The 16,211-nt window shown below is 51.8% G+C and overlaps 1 protein-coding gene across 1 annotated transcript; it reads right to left on the bottom strand.

Moving 5' to 3' along the window:
* Window positions 1-293: 293 nt before the first annotated feature.
* CIBAR2 (CBY1 interacting BAR domain containing 2) lies at window positions 294-12,483 on the bottom strand. The gene is given in 10 exon segments (XM_005892453.2): window positions 294-855; window positions 1,344-1,445; window positions 3,174-3,287; window positions 6,313-6,417; window positions 7,502-7,507; window positions 7,639-7,740; window positions 7,854-7,888; window positions 7,891-7,921; window positions 10,271-10,505; window positions 12,339-12,483. Coding segments are annotated over 10 exon segments (864 nt in total). The 5' UTR covers window positions 12,359-12,483; the 3' UTR covers window positions 294-741.
* Between the last annotated feature and the right edge of the window lie 3,728 nt (window positions 12,484-16,211).

Here is a 16,211-nt window from a genome sequence, read left to right as displayed (position 1 = left end):
GTGGTACCCCTATGGGGAATCGAATCAGCAGAGCCAAGCGTCTCTCCCGAGAGACTGCAGGATGTCCTCTCCCCAGCAGAGGTCTCCAGGAGGCAGCAGGAGGTATGCTAAGCCCTGAGTGATCCAGCGCTCAGATGACCCCCCCGCACTATGAGGGGTCTTCTCCCCAAATGTACATACCCGGAGGGCTCTGGCAGGTAGCCAGCCGAGTCTGTGGACCTCACCCCACCCTCTACTTTGGTGATATGTCCCTGGTCCCAAGGTTACACAGCCCACAGCCACCCTCCCTCCCTTTGTCTTTAAAAACTCTCCTCTGAAAGCCATGGGGAGTTCAGGTCTTTTGAGCACCAGCTGCCCAGGACTCTGCCAAGCACCTGCAGTAAGTACTTCACTTTCCTTCACCACCGCCTGGTGTCAGTAAAGTGACTTTACCGCACACAGGCAAGTGAACCTGAGTTTGGTTCGGTAACACCAAACTCTCAACATTAACACAGGCTTAAACACGCTGGAGCCCTGGTCATAAGACAGGAAATGAGACCCAGTACAAGTTAGGGTGAGAGGCAGCCATGTTTACTGAGCACCTGCTGGGCACCTTGGTCCCCAGGGCAGCCTGTGAGCCAAGGGATATGATCCCTGTCGTACAGATGAGGAAACCGGGACTCAGAAAACATGTGACTCGCACACGGCAGAGCCTGTGAGGGTCCAGTGTGAGCCCCATCTCCTGACTGGGGAGTTCTTGTCCTATTGATGGAGCCTCTGTGCCTGTCCCCTGAGGTCCTCCACGGGGTCCTCCTCAGCAGAGTCATCCTCACTCACTGCTTCTTTTCTCTGGCTCCGTATGGTGCTCTGAGCACTCTTAATAAGAATAACAGTAACAACAATAATAAAATCATCATCACAGCAACAATAGCAGTAATAATAATAATGGTGACAAGTATTATTTACTAAGTGCTTCAGGTAGATGTGTTCACCTAATACCACAACCCTCTGAAGGGTTACTATCATTAGCCCCACTTTGCAAGTGAGGGATCTAAGGCACAGAGAGGTTAAGGAACTTTCCCAGGGTCACACAGCTTGGGAGCAGTGCATTTGGACCCAGGCAGTCTGGCTTGGGACCATACTTCCTCCACTGCCTTTGGAGAGAATTATTCAGAAAGCATGAGACACCCCTTGTCCCCGCACTGTGGTTCCCTGAGTTTGCTTCAGGATGGTCCAGGTCAGACTCAGGGCCACCCTCCCACCCCCGCAAGCAGCACCTCCTTCTCAGACCTGAATTCTCAGCCGGCCTCTGGTCTCTAGTCACTTCACCTTGTCACAGGTTTCACACCCCACCCAGTACTCACCTGGGCAAGAGACCATGGGAGAGCTGGGGACAGGGTGGTATCCATGAGTGGTGGCCGAGCATCGTAACGCCCATAAACTCCATGCATCTTGGCTCTAAAATCCTGTCAGGAGGGTTGGATCTGGTCAGGGAACAAAGTGGTGGGAGCGGGAAGGAAAGACGGCAGAACCAAAAGGCTGGTGCAGAGGTCACTGCTAGGACGTCCACCTGCACCAGGTCCATCTGGGAGCCATATGATCTGCAGCAGACTGGTATTAGTGGGTATTATCATCACATTTTACAGATGGGAAAACTGAGGCTCAGAGAGGCTATGTAACAAGTCCATAGTTCCACAGGAAGATTAGAGATCACACTCCCCCCATCACCAAAATAGAGATGAGTGAAGGCATCAGAGCCAGGCCAATCTTCACTGACCCTCCTATGATGGTTTTTAAGCTCATCCACAAATTCTTTGACTTCTCCCATCAGGAGCTGGACTACAATTTTCCTCCCCTTGAATATGGCCTTAGTGACACACTTCTAAGAAACAGAATGTGGCAGACCTGTCATAAAAGCGACACAGTATCCACTTGGCTCTGTCTCTGATACTCACCCTTGGATCAGCCACCATGATGTGAGGAAGCCTATGGCCTATGGAGGGGCCATGGGCAGTTATTTGGTCACAGACCCCACTGCAGACCACACAGGGTGGGCCTTGTAGGGGTACAGCTCATGCACTATTCCAAGGTTCCCAGCTTGGAAGGACTCGGCTATCTTGGAAGTCTTAATGATTACTGAACAAAGGGCCAGTGTCTTCATTTTGCCCTGAACTTTGTGAATCATGTCCTGGACCCAGATGACAGCCACACATGAGCCAGAAAGCCTTTGAAACCACTCCAGCCCCAGCTACAGAGTGGCAGAGAGACCCAAGTGATGACAACCCAGCTGAACCCGCCAACCCTAGAACCACAGAAGATAATCGTGGAAGACAATCGCTGCGCTGCTTTGACCACGAGGCATGGCACGGGATGTTGTAGATAACTCAGAAGGCTAATGTTAGATCTTAATTACATCAGATAAGGACCATAAGCACTTAGTCTACATGCAAAGCACAGCAGGCATCAGCCTGGAGATGCTTTTTGCTGTTGTTGTTTCATTTGTTTTTAAGCACCCAGGTGATGGTGATACGAATAGTCCATAAAGATGGTGTTGGGGAAATTTTCCACCTCTGGTTCTGTGCCCAGGGGCAGATATTTAAAAAGTTCATTAAAACAAGCCTTCAAAGTTCGAGAAATTACAAAATGTTGCCAACAAAAACTGATTCTATCAAGACAAAACCAACTACTCGGCCACAAAAGAACTAAATAATGCCATTTGCAGCAACATGGATGCAACTAGAGATTATCATACCAAGTGAAGTAAACCAGAAAGAGAAAGACAAATACCATATGATATCACTTCTTTGTGGAATCTAAAATATGGCGCAAATGAACCTATCCACAAAACAGAAACAGACTCACAGACATAGAGATCAGACTGGTTGCCAAGGGAGAGTGGGAGGGGGGAGGGATGAATGGGGAGTCTGGGGTTAGCAGAGGCAGATTATTATATATAGCATAGATAAACAACAAGGCCCTACTGATAGCACTGGGAACTGTATCCAATCTCCTGGGATAAACCAAAAGGGAAAAGAGTATTTTTAAAAAAGAACGTATGTGTGTGTACATCTGAGTCACTTTGCTGTACAGCAGAGATTGGCACAACATTGTAAATCAACTATACTTCAATAAAAAAAAGACAAAAACAACCCCCAATTCAGCCATAAATAGGAGATGGGGTGTCTGTGACCCACCTCCAGGTCTTTCTCCAGGTCATAGCTCTCCAGAGTCTGGAAGGCACTGGAATACACCTCCACTGCTTTGGCATGGAAGACCATCTCAATGGTCACAAAGTCAGAAAAAATCTTCTGTGGGGAGAGAAACCCAGATCACGTAAGTAACACTGTCAGAGGGACTGTTCTGGGCTCACCTCAGATGTGGACCAACCAGGGGACAAGTCCTAGGTGGGGAATTTCAATACATTATTTCTAATTATTTTTGTTTGAACTGTTAATGCATTCCCATGGTTCAAAAATTGCACAGGGGTTGTTCAAGAAATGTGTGAGGTCTTGTGAACTTTCTGAAGGGTGTCGTTTTCTCAGCTCTTGTCCAGCTGGGCTTCCTCACTCGGCCCTTGTTTCTCTATCTCCAAGGATTGGTGTTTGCAAATTGACAGCTACAAACTTGCAGCCTCTGTCACCCACAGACTGGAAGTGGGCCTTACAGGATGGGGAGGGGGTGCTGCTGGTAAGACACTGCCAGGCCCACTGGCCCCACAACCTGATGCCCCACTTTGTCAACATGTTATTAGTGATAAAGAGTTTTGCTTCTCTAGATCAGATGGTTCAGCTCAGAAACTGGTTCACTGCCAGGCCCACTGGCCCCACAACCTGATGCCCCACTTTGTCAACATGTTATTAGTGATAAAGAGTTTTGCTTCTCTAGATCAGATGGTTCAGCTTGGCTCAGTAAACTCTCACAGAGCTCCTGCTGCGTTGCTGGCTCTGGTGGGGGCTCCTCCTCTGTGCAGATAAGCTCCTACTACATGTCATGTCCAGCACAGTCTCTTATTGTGTCTCAGGCGCCAGTGGGGGTTTCTGCTGTGCCATGAACCCAGCACAAGCACCTACTGTGCACCAGACCCGAGAGGAGGCATCTACTGTGTGTCAGGCCCCTCCTACATGCTGTGTTCAGTACAAGTTCCCACTGTGAGGGAAGCATCATCAGGGCACATGCTTGGTATAGGCAGGAACTCTGCAGTTTGGGAACTCTCCTCTTCCGGTCACAGGGGAAGCACCTGGGGGAGGCGGGCCAGAGAAAGCCGCAAAGCCACCTGGGAGAAGGCGGAGGGCCAGCGGGGGCCACAAAGCCACCTGGGAGAAGAAAGGCCTGGGGAGGCAAAGAGCGGGCTGGAAATCCCTGCTTCCCGCCTCCTTCCCTCGTGCCCTGCCGGAGGCAGTGCTGGCGGTCAGGCGAGGCCTCCTCCTGCCCTTCACTGGCGCTTGGCCCCGAGGGAATGACGTTCCCTCTCAAACCTCAGTTTCTTCGTCAGCACGGGAGGGACAGGAGTGGTCCCAGTCACAGAGACCTGTGAGAGGTTCTGTCAGGGCCGCGGCCCTCGACCCGTGGGCGCCTCGTCGACGCTGGCCCCACCTGGGGGCCTGTCAGGGATGCAGATTCCCGGTCCACCGGGGCCCACTGGCTGCGACCCCGAGACGGGCCCGTCGGCAGCGTTTTAAGGAGCCCTCCAGGAGATTTCTGACGCCCGCTCGGGTAAGCGAACCCCCCTGCTTGGAAGCGGGGCTTCTGTTCTCTCGGCGTCAGAGTTCATTTGTAAATATTTCATTAGAAGTGTGACGTAAAACCGACAGAATGGTATTGATTATTTCCAGTTCTGGAAAATTTGTTGGTTCGGGGAAGTGTCTTACAGATGGAATCCCCCAGATGTGAAGGACGCCCGCGTCGCCCCGCGCGCTTTGCTGGCCTCTGACCGTGGAGAAACGTGTGCGCCTGCGCCCGCCGCGGCCGCATCAGGTATTGAAAAGCGGCGTGCTGATGGTTTTAGGTTCTGCCTGCAACGCGCATGCTTGAGCAGTCCTCATTAGTGCTTCACTCGCTTCATTCGTTCGTTCTTTCATTCATTTCCCAAACGTTTACGAGTACTCGCCGAGTGCCCTGCCCTGGAGCTGGTGGTGCCCAGGACCCAGGAGGGGCCCTGGCAGGCAGGGCTCCTGCCTGTATGGGAGGCAGGCATGGAATGGCAAGTTCTCCCAGACATTTCCACCACCCCATCAGGGCTCCGCATGATCTGTCTCCCTCAACGTGTCATCCCTGTCAGGACAGGGCCCCTCTTGGCTGGCTGTGGTGTCCCAGCCTCAAGCATAGTGCCTGGCACATAGTGCGTATTCAACATGTGTTAGGTTCACCAGTGAATTAAAGATACAATGAACGCAGCCTCAGGGATAACTGTGCTGCCCCCCGCCCAGGCCAGGGGGATCGGTGTGTGTTAACAGTTGATCGGACCAGGTCTAGGGTGCAGGTGAGTTTCTCTGAAGGACAAGGAGGTGTGGGCTCGATGCAGAGTAATGCCAGAGCTCCTCGGTGGAGGACACAGCCTGTGCAAAGGCCCTGAGTTATGAAAGGCCTTGGTGCAGGTGGGCTTGGAGTGGTGTGTCCAAGATGAGGCTGGACGTCTGGACTGGGGTTTTTGGGACCTTGGGAAGATTTCAGCTTTTCTTCTTGGAACAAGGGAAGCACAGAACGGTGTTAAACCCGTACCAGTGACCAATCAGAGCTGCCTTTTGTGAGATTCCTATGGCTGCAATTTGGAAAATGGATTAAAGGAGGGGCCAGGAGTGGGTGCAGGGGCCTCTGTGACCATCTTGCCCTTAAAGATCCTCACTCCCTGGGGCCTCTGGTAAGAGCTGGGGTGCTGGACCTTTCTGGGTGGGGTCTCGGTGGAAGGAGGAATGCTATGTGTGACTGCGGCTTTACGGAGGAAAGGAGGCAGTCAGGGTGAGCCCTGAGGGCCCTGTGTGGAAAGGCAGAGGCCTGGAAGAGACAGACTGCCCAATTCTCCTGGCAGGCAGGGAGCCAGCCGGGTGTGAGAGGCAAGGCTGCCAGTGCTGGCTTCCGGGCAGACAGCTGTGCAGGACAGCTGCCCAAGCAGCCGGCCTCTTACCGCCCACGGCAGGATGAAGCCAGGATTTACTGTTCTGGGAGTCAGGGCCCTGAGAATTGGGCGGGCACAAGGTCACACACACACTGTCACAGGGAACACATGTGTATTCACACAGGTGCAGACACAAATGCACAGACATACATGAGCAAACACACCAAAGTTCACACATGAAACAGCCCGAGGACTTCTGACCAGGGACCGATCACCCCTACCTGAATGTCCTTTAGCTTCTGCTTCTGGAAGGTGTCCACTGTCTCCTCCAGCTGGTGGGAGGTGCGGCTGGCATCCACTGAGGCCCTCTGCACGCTGGTCTCTGCCTGGCCCCAGAGATAGAAGGTGTCATGGGGACTCCATTCTGGATCATTCTCTGTTCCTTTGCCCTACTTTTGGGCCAGCTGTCCTGTGTAATGGGCACCTCTTGCCAATTTGGTCATCGAAGGAATGGCCAAGTAGGACCACAGCAAAAGGGGCAGCTGCCACTTGGACAGACCCACTTAGCTGTGTGACCTCAGTCAAGTGGCTTAACCTCCCAGAGTCTCAATGTACTTGCCTGCAAACATGGGTCAGTAATAAGGCTTGCTTTGCGGGATTGTTCCAAGAATGAAAGAGTGGGTGCAGCTGAGCTATTACTCTAACTATAACCTGTTAGGTACTCCACTGCTGCTGCTGCTGCTAAGTCGCGTCAGTCGTGTCCGACTCTGTGCGACCCCAGAGACGGCAGCCCACCAGCCTCCCCGTCCCTGGGATTCTCCAGGCAAGAACACTGGAGTGGGTCGCCACCTCCTTCTCCAATGCATGAAAGTGAAGTCGTTCAGTCGTGTCCGACTCTGTGCGACCCCATAGACTGCAGCCCACCAGGCCTCCCCGTCCCTGGGATTCTCCAGGCAAGAACACTGGAGTGGGGTGCCATTGCCTTCTCCGTAGGTACTCCACATTTGCTGATAATTAATTCCTATATGTGGAACGATTTTAGTTGATTACTTTATTGGTTGCTTTGATTTAATCTCTATGGCCTGACTCCATGGCAGGCCTGGCACGTGAAGGAACACACAGAGGTGAGTTGGGGTTGGCCCCTTAGCTCTCTGTGACCTTGGGCAAGTCACTTTTCTCCATTTTCTCATCTACAAGTGCCTGCCTTCTACAAGCAGTAAGTAGGTAACCCCAAGGAAGCAGGCTGTGGTGAGGATTGACTCCTCGACTTGCCTGAATAGCATTGCTGATGGGACAGAACCCAGGTCTCCCAAGTCCCAACCAATGGCTTTCCCAAGACCTTTGATCCTCCCATCCTGAGCCCAGGGCCCTGCACACACCTGTCCGGGTAGAGCTCACCTTGCCATTTTGTGAGTCTATTCATTACCTGCATGTGAGCTTGCCTTCCTCACACAGATTTGTGACGCTCACCTGAGACTGAGAATGGTTTTGTTAGGGATCCAGGTTAACCAGCATCCCCTGGGGTGGCCCACGCAGCCCCCACCCAGAGGGTGCAGTGACATACTGCCCCGACCCCCCACCCCCAGCCCCTGCCTCGGGAGGGATACGATGGTCTGTCTATCCGAAGGGGATTTCTGCCTCAGTTTCTCCAGTTTTTCCAGTTGTTTGATTTCATTGTTCCTGACACTTTTGAATTTCTTGATCTCAGCCTAAGGAAGAGGAGGGTGGTTTCCCGAGGCCCCAGCCCAGCCAGTGTCTCCCTCCCTGTGGCCCACCCCGCAGGGAGTAGGGGCCCACCCCGCAGCGCCTTGCCCTTGCTCACCCGGGTCTGCTTTATTTGCACCCCGTAGAGCTTCAGGGGTTGACGACCTTGGTCTCCAGCCTCTCTACCTGGGGGCACGTAAACACACACACAGTCAGAACAGGTGGAGCCAGAGAGATGCTGAGAGGCTGTGCGGTCCCTGGCCTGCATTTATAGTGCTCTGACTGCATACCCAGGACTGTACATTGGGCTATCCCCCAGCCTTGGGGTTGCGAGCACCAGCCTGGGCTCAGAGCTGTGCCTCCCAAGAGCACAGTCACACATTTCCTCTTGATGAGCCCGTTTCCTGGCCTGTAAAATGGGTATAAGGAGTGTACCCGCCCAGGGTTTCTTAGCAACTGGGTGGGACGCAGTGCATTTTATTTCTCCAGACTGCCTTAAGTTGTCACCAGGGAGGCTGACAGAGTCACCTGGAACACAAACTAGCAGAGAACCCAGAGTGGACCACGCTGGGAAGCCCCAGGGACTGGCAGGGTGGGTGAGGGGACACTTCACGCCCCTGGGTCAGTGTCTGTGTGCAAGCCCAACGCTTGACACTTAAGTGAACATTATCGGTAATAGTAACAGTCCAGTTAAAGCTGGCATGGATTAAGTGCTTACCCTGTGGATGTCACACTAAGCAGGCATAGGGGTCCCTCCAAGGCTTTTCTTATAACCCTGATCGCCAGCCACCCCCTCTCCAGAGGTTCTGACTCAGCACATCCAGGGCATTGCCCCCAAATATGCCTTTCTAATAAGATCTGAGTCTGGCTTGACAGATGGGCCAGGGGATCTGGAATCCCTACCCAACCCCTTCCTCCTCCTCCATCAAGGCTTGTGGCTCTTCTAAATGCAAATCTAAAAAAAAATAATAATTTCCCCAAATGCCAAAAGGGAAAGGAACATTTTCCCCTCCCTTTCTGTACAGCAATTCTTTGGAAAAACTTGGCAGTTACAGATCCTTTCTCTGTCCCTTTGAGATGGATGTAAACCTTTTAAAAGCTAAAGAAGCCTCTGGCTGGTTTTATAACCAGGCCAGGCCAGTCATCTCTGAACTGTAAACATCAGGAGGACAGTGTCTCCAGGAAGTTTGCCTGGCACCTGGCTCCAGGCCGTACCTACCTGTTTGTTAGAAAGAGGTTTTAGTTTGCTCTGGATAAAGATGATTGGCCAGCCCAGTTGGCCCCCTAATCACCGGGTGGAATTAGGAAGTCCTCTGTGACAGAGGCACTGTCCCCTTCCCTGTTCTCAGGGCATCCCCTCCCTGAGGACAGTCATCTCCTATCTCCAGAGAGTGCACTTGGTGGGGAGTAAGGTTTCTCTGTTTTTGCCATCACTTATCTGATCACCTGCAACATGCATTGTCTTCTGGTTTAATGCTTATTCGATAGAAAAGCTGTTTCAGTCTTCTCTACCATAGCAGAGGGGATTTTTTGGGGGCTGGCTGGAGATTATTATTTTATTTTATTTCATTTTACTTTTAATCCCAAACTCCTGCTACTGCTGCTGCTAAGTCACTTCAGTCGTGTTCGACTCTGTGCGACCCCATAGACGGCAGCCCACCAGACTCCCCCGTCCCTGGGATTCTCCAGGCAAGAACACTGGAGTGGGTTGCCATTTCCTTCTCCAATGCATGGAAGTGAAAAGTGAAAGTTAAGTCGCTCAGTCGTGTCCGACTCTTCGCTACCCCATGGACTGCAGCCTTCCAGGCTCCTCCGCCCATGGGGTTTTCCAGGCAAGAGTACTGGAGTGGGGGCCATTGCCTTCTCCACCCAAACTCCTAGTCCATCCCTAAACATTGATTTACAATATTGTTAATTTTTGCTCTACAGCAGAGTGACTCAGTTACACATTCTTTTCCGTTATGGTTTATCCCAAGATATCGAGTATAGTTCCCTGTGCTCTACAGTAGGACCTTGTTGTTTATCTATCCTATATGTAATAGTTTGCCTCTGCTAATCCCAAATTCCCAATCCATGCCTCTCCCACGTCTTCCCCCTTGGCAACCACAAGTCTGTCCTCTGTATCTGTGAGTCTTTATCATAGGTGTTTATTTGTGTCATATATTAGATCCCACATATAAGTGGTATCTTATGACACTTACCTTTATCTTTCTGATTTCACTTAGTATGATAATCTCAAGGTCCATCCGTGTTACTGCAGATGGCGTTATTGGTGTTTTTAATGGATGAGTAGTGTTCCGTTGTATATACACCACATGGAGTTTCCATTGTTAATTCTTTTCCTGACTCCCTGCATCTTTCTTGTCTTGCACAAGCCTCCAGGCTCTCAGTTCTATAAACTAAGATTTCACCCTGGCTCCTCTGGGGCTGTCTTTGCAGGAGATGCATCCACTAACTGTGAACCCCACCAGGCTGCGCCAACCCTCAGACTGCCCCCCACCCTGGGAAGTGGCTCCTCCGGAGCTACCTGCTCACCTCAGCTTGCCTATAATCTTGCACTTTGGCCAAGTCCTCAGCGAAGTTCCTCAGGGTGGCCCGCATCTCTGGGTTCTCTGTATTGGCGAAGTCGATGAGCTGTTTGACCAGCTGGTCGGCCTTGTCACGCAGCCGGGCTGTCTTGCGGGTGTAGGCGGCCAGCAGTGAGCAGAACTGGCCGAAGGACTTCTCAGCATTGGTCACTGTGTCCTCCATCACCCGAACCTGGCTGTCCCTGGGGAGGCACGGGCCTGAGGGGCCGTTCTGGGCAGTGAAACCCAGCCAGGTCACACCCACACAGGTGACACAGGGACTGCCCACCCACGGCCCTCCTCCTCAGTGGCAGGCCTGGCCCAGGTGCCTGCTCCCCAAGATAATACCCACAGTCTCTGGGTCAGGCCAGCAAGGCAGATGCCAGAGGCCAGAGGGGCCATGGGACTGGTCAGTGGCCAGGCAGGCATGCAAGCGTGGGTTTGGCTCCTAACTTGGCCTTTCGCACTGTGAGATCCTTTAGAGGGGGTTTATCTTCCCGGTAGAGTTGGTCTGTATTCCAGCCATCCTGAGGGGCAGTGACCTCTCTTCTATGAAATTCCCTGATTCTGTCTTTTTCCTGAGCTGTTGAAATTCTCTGCCTTCTCTGCATCATAAAGCTTTTTATTTTTGGAATTAATAAACTTTTTTGGGGGGGAAATAGTTTTAGGTTTACAGAAAAACAGTGGAAAGTACAGAGTGTTCCCGCAAACCGTTCCCTAGCACGTGGTTTCCCCTATTATTAACAGCCTTCCTTTCTGCAGGACCTTTGTTACAAAAGACGAACCCATGGCGATACATCCGTATTAACTAAAGTCCCTCATTTACCTGAAGGTTCCCTCTTGGTGTGGTATATGTCGTAGGTTTTGACAAATGCTCGATGCCCTGTCTCCAACTATCGCAGCATCATAGAGAAGTTTCACGGCCCTAAAGACCCTGTGCTCTGCCTTGGGTCCCTCCTGCCTCTCCCAGCCCTGGACCTTGTTTGTCCTTGTGGTGCACCATTTTCCAGTACTTATCACTTCCTGTTGTGCAGAGGGGTGGGGGGCGAGGGCTTGCTGACTCATTTTTTATGTGCTGCTAGCCAGCAGCCTGCCCATCAAAGGTGTTCCATGAAGAAGTGCGGAGTGAGTGAGGACCTGCTGGATTTTGTCTTCCTGAGACAGCTGAGTGGCACAGCCTCACTCACCTCCCTCTCACCCCACTGCACCCTGTCCTCATCCCTCATCCCAGGTGGTTGCTGCCCTAGCCGCCTCTGACCAAACCTCCCAGCCGAGCATTCCTCTAATGGTATCTCTAAGGCTGGAAGCTGGGAGGAGGGCTTTTTGTCCTCCCCAGAAACCCTAATTGGTGCAGTACCCATCATGTGCATGACCCTGCAAGCAAGGTACATGGAGGCCAGAGAGGTGAAGCACCTTGCTCCAGGTCACACAGCCAGCTGCATTCTCTGTCCCTCCAGGTGGAGTCCTTCGACCCCTCAATCAGAATCACCTAGGGCACAAGTTAAGCCTGCAGAATCCCAGCCCACCCTCCCCCAGGCTTGTGACCTAGACTCCCTGTGAGTGGGGCCCAGGGGTTACATTTGTAAATAAACACATCAGGTGGTCCAGAGTTTGCAATCCCCAGAGGATCCAGGTGTGGGAACAGCTGGCTAAGGGACAGGCAGTTGAGAAAGCAGTGATTGAATCAGGCTGCAGGCAGTGGGGTTGGGAACAGTTCCACAGAAGGGATGATGCCTGGTGGGTTTTGAAGCATAAAGGGATTTCCTAGGTAGAGATGAGCTAGAGAAGTTGGAGTGGACCGTGTAAATTTAGCTACCCCAGGTCTGTGGGCAAAAATGCTGGAGAAGTAGATGGAGGCCCGAGTCTGGAAGCCCCCATGGTCCCTTGACCTTGAGGTGGGTGTGGTGCGGGCAGGACAGCATCCTTATCACCACCCCCTCAGCAGTCCAGGCAGCCTCATCTATCTCAGTTAATTTGGCCCTGAGAACTTGGCCGCCCCCCTCCCTCTCAGCTGGGGCCAGCATGGAGCTGCTTACCTGGAGAGAATGATGTTCATTGTGATCAGAGGCAGCAGCTGTCCTGGTCCTGGGGAATAAGGGCAGGGCCCCAGGGGTCCCCCAGGCCTGGGAGAAGTCGCACAGGGCTGGGCGCAGCTGTGGTCCTGGCTCAAGGGACGCTGCCACTTGGTTGCTGGGCAACGTGGCTGCCCACAGTAACCCTGGGAGGAGCCTCTGCTGGTCACCAGGGCAACCTCTCCTGGGACCAGCCTCCCCAGGCAGGGTTAGGAGGCCTCACCCTGCCGTGCACTGGTCCAGGTAGGGTCCCAGAGAGGCCCCTGCTGTGGTGAATACAGAGGTTCTTATGGACCTGGAAGTGTGAGGGCTCCCCCAGAGGTGCAGGGACTGGGTTTAGGGCTGCTGGCCTGGGATGCAGCCCTGGGCCTAGCTGTGTTCATGGGTCCTGTTGCTGGGACACCTCCCACGAGAAGGCCACCCAGCCCTCCCAGGCTCCTGAGAGACCTGGCTACTCAGGAGAGGTGTGTGAAAAAGCACAGAGGGAATGTGGGGGTCCTGAGGACTTGTTGCTGAATGGAGGGGAGGTATAAGTATGTCTTAAATATGTTAATTCTCATTTTTGCTGCTTGTTTCCCCCTTGTTATCAACTTACTTTTTAGTTTTATAAGAACTTACTTTTACTGTTAGGAAAGTAAGAAAACAAAGATAACACAAAAGGAAACAGATACAGCAGCACACATTAAGTTGTACTAAGTAAAATACATTTTGCTAATTGTTAGATTTGTGCATTTCAATACATCTGCTGCTGCTGCTGCTAAGTCACTTCAGTCATGTCCGACTCTGTGCGACCCCATAGACAGCACACCAGGCTCCCCCGTCCCTGGGATTCTCCAGGCAAGAACACTGGAGTGGGTTGCCATTTCCTTCTCCAATGCATGAAAGTGAAAAGTGAAAGGGAAGTCGCTCAGTCGTGTCTGACGCTTAGCGACCCCATGGACTGCAGTCTACCAGGCTCCTCCGTCCATGGGATTTTCCAGGCAAGAGTACTGGAGTGGGTTGCCATTCTTACCTAAAGAATTATGACGCTAACAACCACAACAATGATAAGAGATTGGATGGGAAGAGGTGAAGGCAGAAAAGCAGAATGTTGGTAACTCTTACCATGGGGGACCCACTGCCCAAGTCTTCACTTGTATATGCCTGGAGGTCTTCATAATGAAGAGTGATCTTTTTAAAAATGTATATGAAAGTAAGGACTTCATTTTTATTGAAACATAGTAGATTTACAATGGTATGTTAGTTTCTGGTGTATTGCAGAGTGATTCAGCTTTCAGTTCAGTTGCTTAGTCGTGTCTGACTCTTGGCGACCCCATGGACTGCAGCACGCCAGGCTTCCCTGTCCATCACCAACTCCCGGAGCTTACTGAAATTCATGTCCATCAAGTCGGTGATGCCATCCAACCATTTCATCCTCTGTCATCCCCTTCTCCCGCCTTCACTCTTTCCCAGCATCAGGGTCTTTTCCAATGAGTCAGTTCTTTGCATCAGTTGGCCAAAGTATTGGAGTTTCAGCTTCAGCATCAGTCCTTCCAATGAACATTCAGGACTGATTTCCTTTAGGATGGACTAGTTGGATCTGTCCAAGAGACTCTCAAGAGTCTTCTCCAACACTACAGTTCAAAAGCCATCAATTCTTTGGCACTCAGAAATAAAGTGATGTCTATATGTTAATCCCAAACTCCTAATTTACCCCTCCCCTCTTTTCCCTTTCAGTCACCATAAGTTTGTTTTCTATGCCTATGACTCTGTTTCTGTTTTGTAAATAAGCTCTTTTGTGCCATATTTTAGAGTTCACATATAAGTGACGTCATATGGTATTTGTCTTTCTCTGTCTGGTTTACTTCACTTAGTATGATGGTCTTTAGATCCATTCATGTTGCTGCAAGTGGCATGATTTCATTCTTTTTTATGGCTGAGTAATATTCCAGTGTGTGTGTGTGTGTGTGTGTGTGTGTGTGTGTGTATACCACATCATCTTTACCCATTCATCTGTTGATGAACACTAATGTTGCTTCCATGTCTTGGTTATTGTTAATAGTGCTGCTATGAACACTGTGGTACATGTATATGTTTGAATCGTAGTTTTCTCCAGATATATGCCCAGGAGTGGGATTGCAGGGTCATATGGTAGCTCTGTTTTTAGTTTTAAGAAACCTCTATACTATTCTCCATGGTATCTGCACCAGTTTACATTCCTCTCAGCAGTGTACGAGGGTTCCCTTTTCTCCACACCTTGAAAGCGAGGACTTTAGAGTCAGCTAAACACAGATTCAGATCCCAGCCCCCAGCCCTGCTGTGTGGCCTGGGGCAAGTCACCTGACCTCACTGGGCAGCAGTCTTCTCCCCTGTGAAACTGGATCAGGGCCCTCTTTCCTTGCCTTGTTGTTAGGAGAACTGAGTCCCTGGTGCAGCAGTAAAGGGACAGGGCAGGCAGCCCCCAGGGCAATCGCCTGAGTCTGCCAGCCCTGGTGGTGACAGCGCTACTGTGGCTGGTCCTGTGCTGGTACCTGCCCTCCCCCGCATCCCTGTATGGTCCCTTTATCACTCCAGCTGTCTCTCTGCATGGGAGCCGAGAGCTCCCCGTGGGTCCTGAGCGATGCATTCACGTACCTCGGCTTATTCCTTTCTGGAGCAAGTCACCTCCCCGACTTCCCCAGGTGGTGCCTCTGACCAGCGCTGCCCTGAGGCTCTGCTGGTCACTGTGCGAGTCTTGCCTGTATCATGCTGGGGTGTATGTGGGGGGTCACATCCTCCTTGTGCTGACACGCTGTCGGCTCTATCTCTTGTGGGGGCTGCATGGTACTGAATAATGTCCCCCCAAATGCATGTCCACCCAGAACCTCAGAGAGTGACCTTATTAGGAAGAAGGGTCTTTGCAGCTGTTGTTAGCTGAGTGAGCCCTCCTGGAGCAAAGCAAGATGGCTGTGGTCCCATGACTGGGGTCTTAGAAGAAGAGGAAGCAGAGGCACACACAGGGAAGACAGCCCTGTGACAGTGAGCCGAGCCTGGAGGGGTGTGGCCACAAGCCAGGCCTGGCATCCCTCGCTCCCTGCACGTTTAGAGAAGAGCTTCATTTCCATCCCTGGGCCTCTTTCTCTCCCTGACATACGCTGTCTCTACCCCTCCCTCTCCCTCCTTCCTTCCCTCTGCTCGTCTGTTTCCAGCTTCATGAACAACTCATGGAGGTAATTCCTGTCACAACAATAACACCAATACCTGTGGGGCAGCCCTGGGCCCGTCCTACTCTGAGCCCTGCACTGATTGACTCACACACTCAAAAGGGTGGGGGTTTTTTTTGTTTGTTTGTTTTTTAAAGTGAGAGTTGGGAATCAGCAGGACAACATACTTGAGGCATGACATTTCACTTTAAAATGCAGCCTTTGCAGTTAGCTGACTGTGATGGCCGGGCTTCTGTGTCTTCTTGACTGGGCCCTAGCGTCCTGTGGTTTCCTCCAGCACACATGCATGGGTTGCTGGGAAGGCCTTGGCGTATGTGGTGGGCATCACAGCCCTTAAGTAAATGACCTGACCCTAGGAGACTAGGGGGCGGAGGGGAGGCTTCACCCAGTCACTGGATGACCCTAAGAGCGAAGTGAGCTTTCTTGGAGATGGAGAAATCTGCCTCAAACCGGCAGCATTAGCTTCTGCCTGAGTTTCCAACCTGCCCTGTGGTTTTCAGACTTGCCAGCCCCCACATCATGTGAACCAGTTCCTGAAAATAAGTCTCCTCATACATTCGATTGATTCTGTTTCTGTGGAGCCCCCAGCTCTTTTAGGACCAGGAGAGCAGGACCGGCTACAAAGCCATTTCAGGTTTCTGGGGCTCCTGGAAGA

Source organism: Bos mutus, chromosome 18, assembly GCF_027580195.1.
Source record: "Bos mutus isolate GX-2022 chromosome 18, NWIPB_WYAK_1.1, whole genome shotgun sequence".
NCBI classification, from domain to species: Eukaryota; Metazoa; Chordata; class Mammalia; order Artiodactyla; family Bovidae; genus Bos; species Bos mutus.
This window is presented reverse-complemented; position numbering and strand designations above follow the sequence as displayed.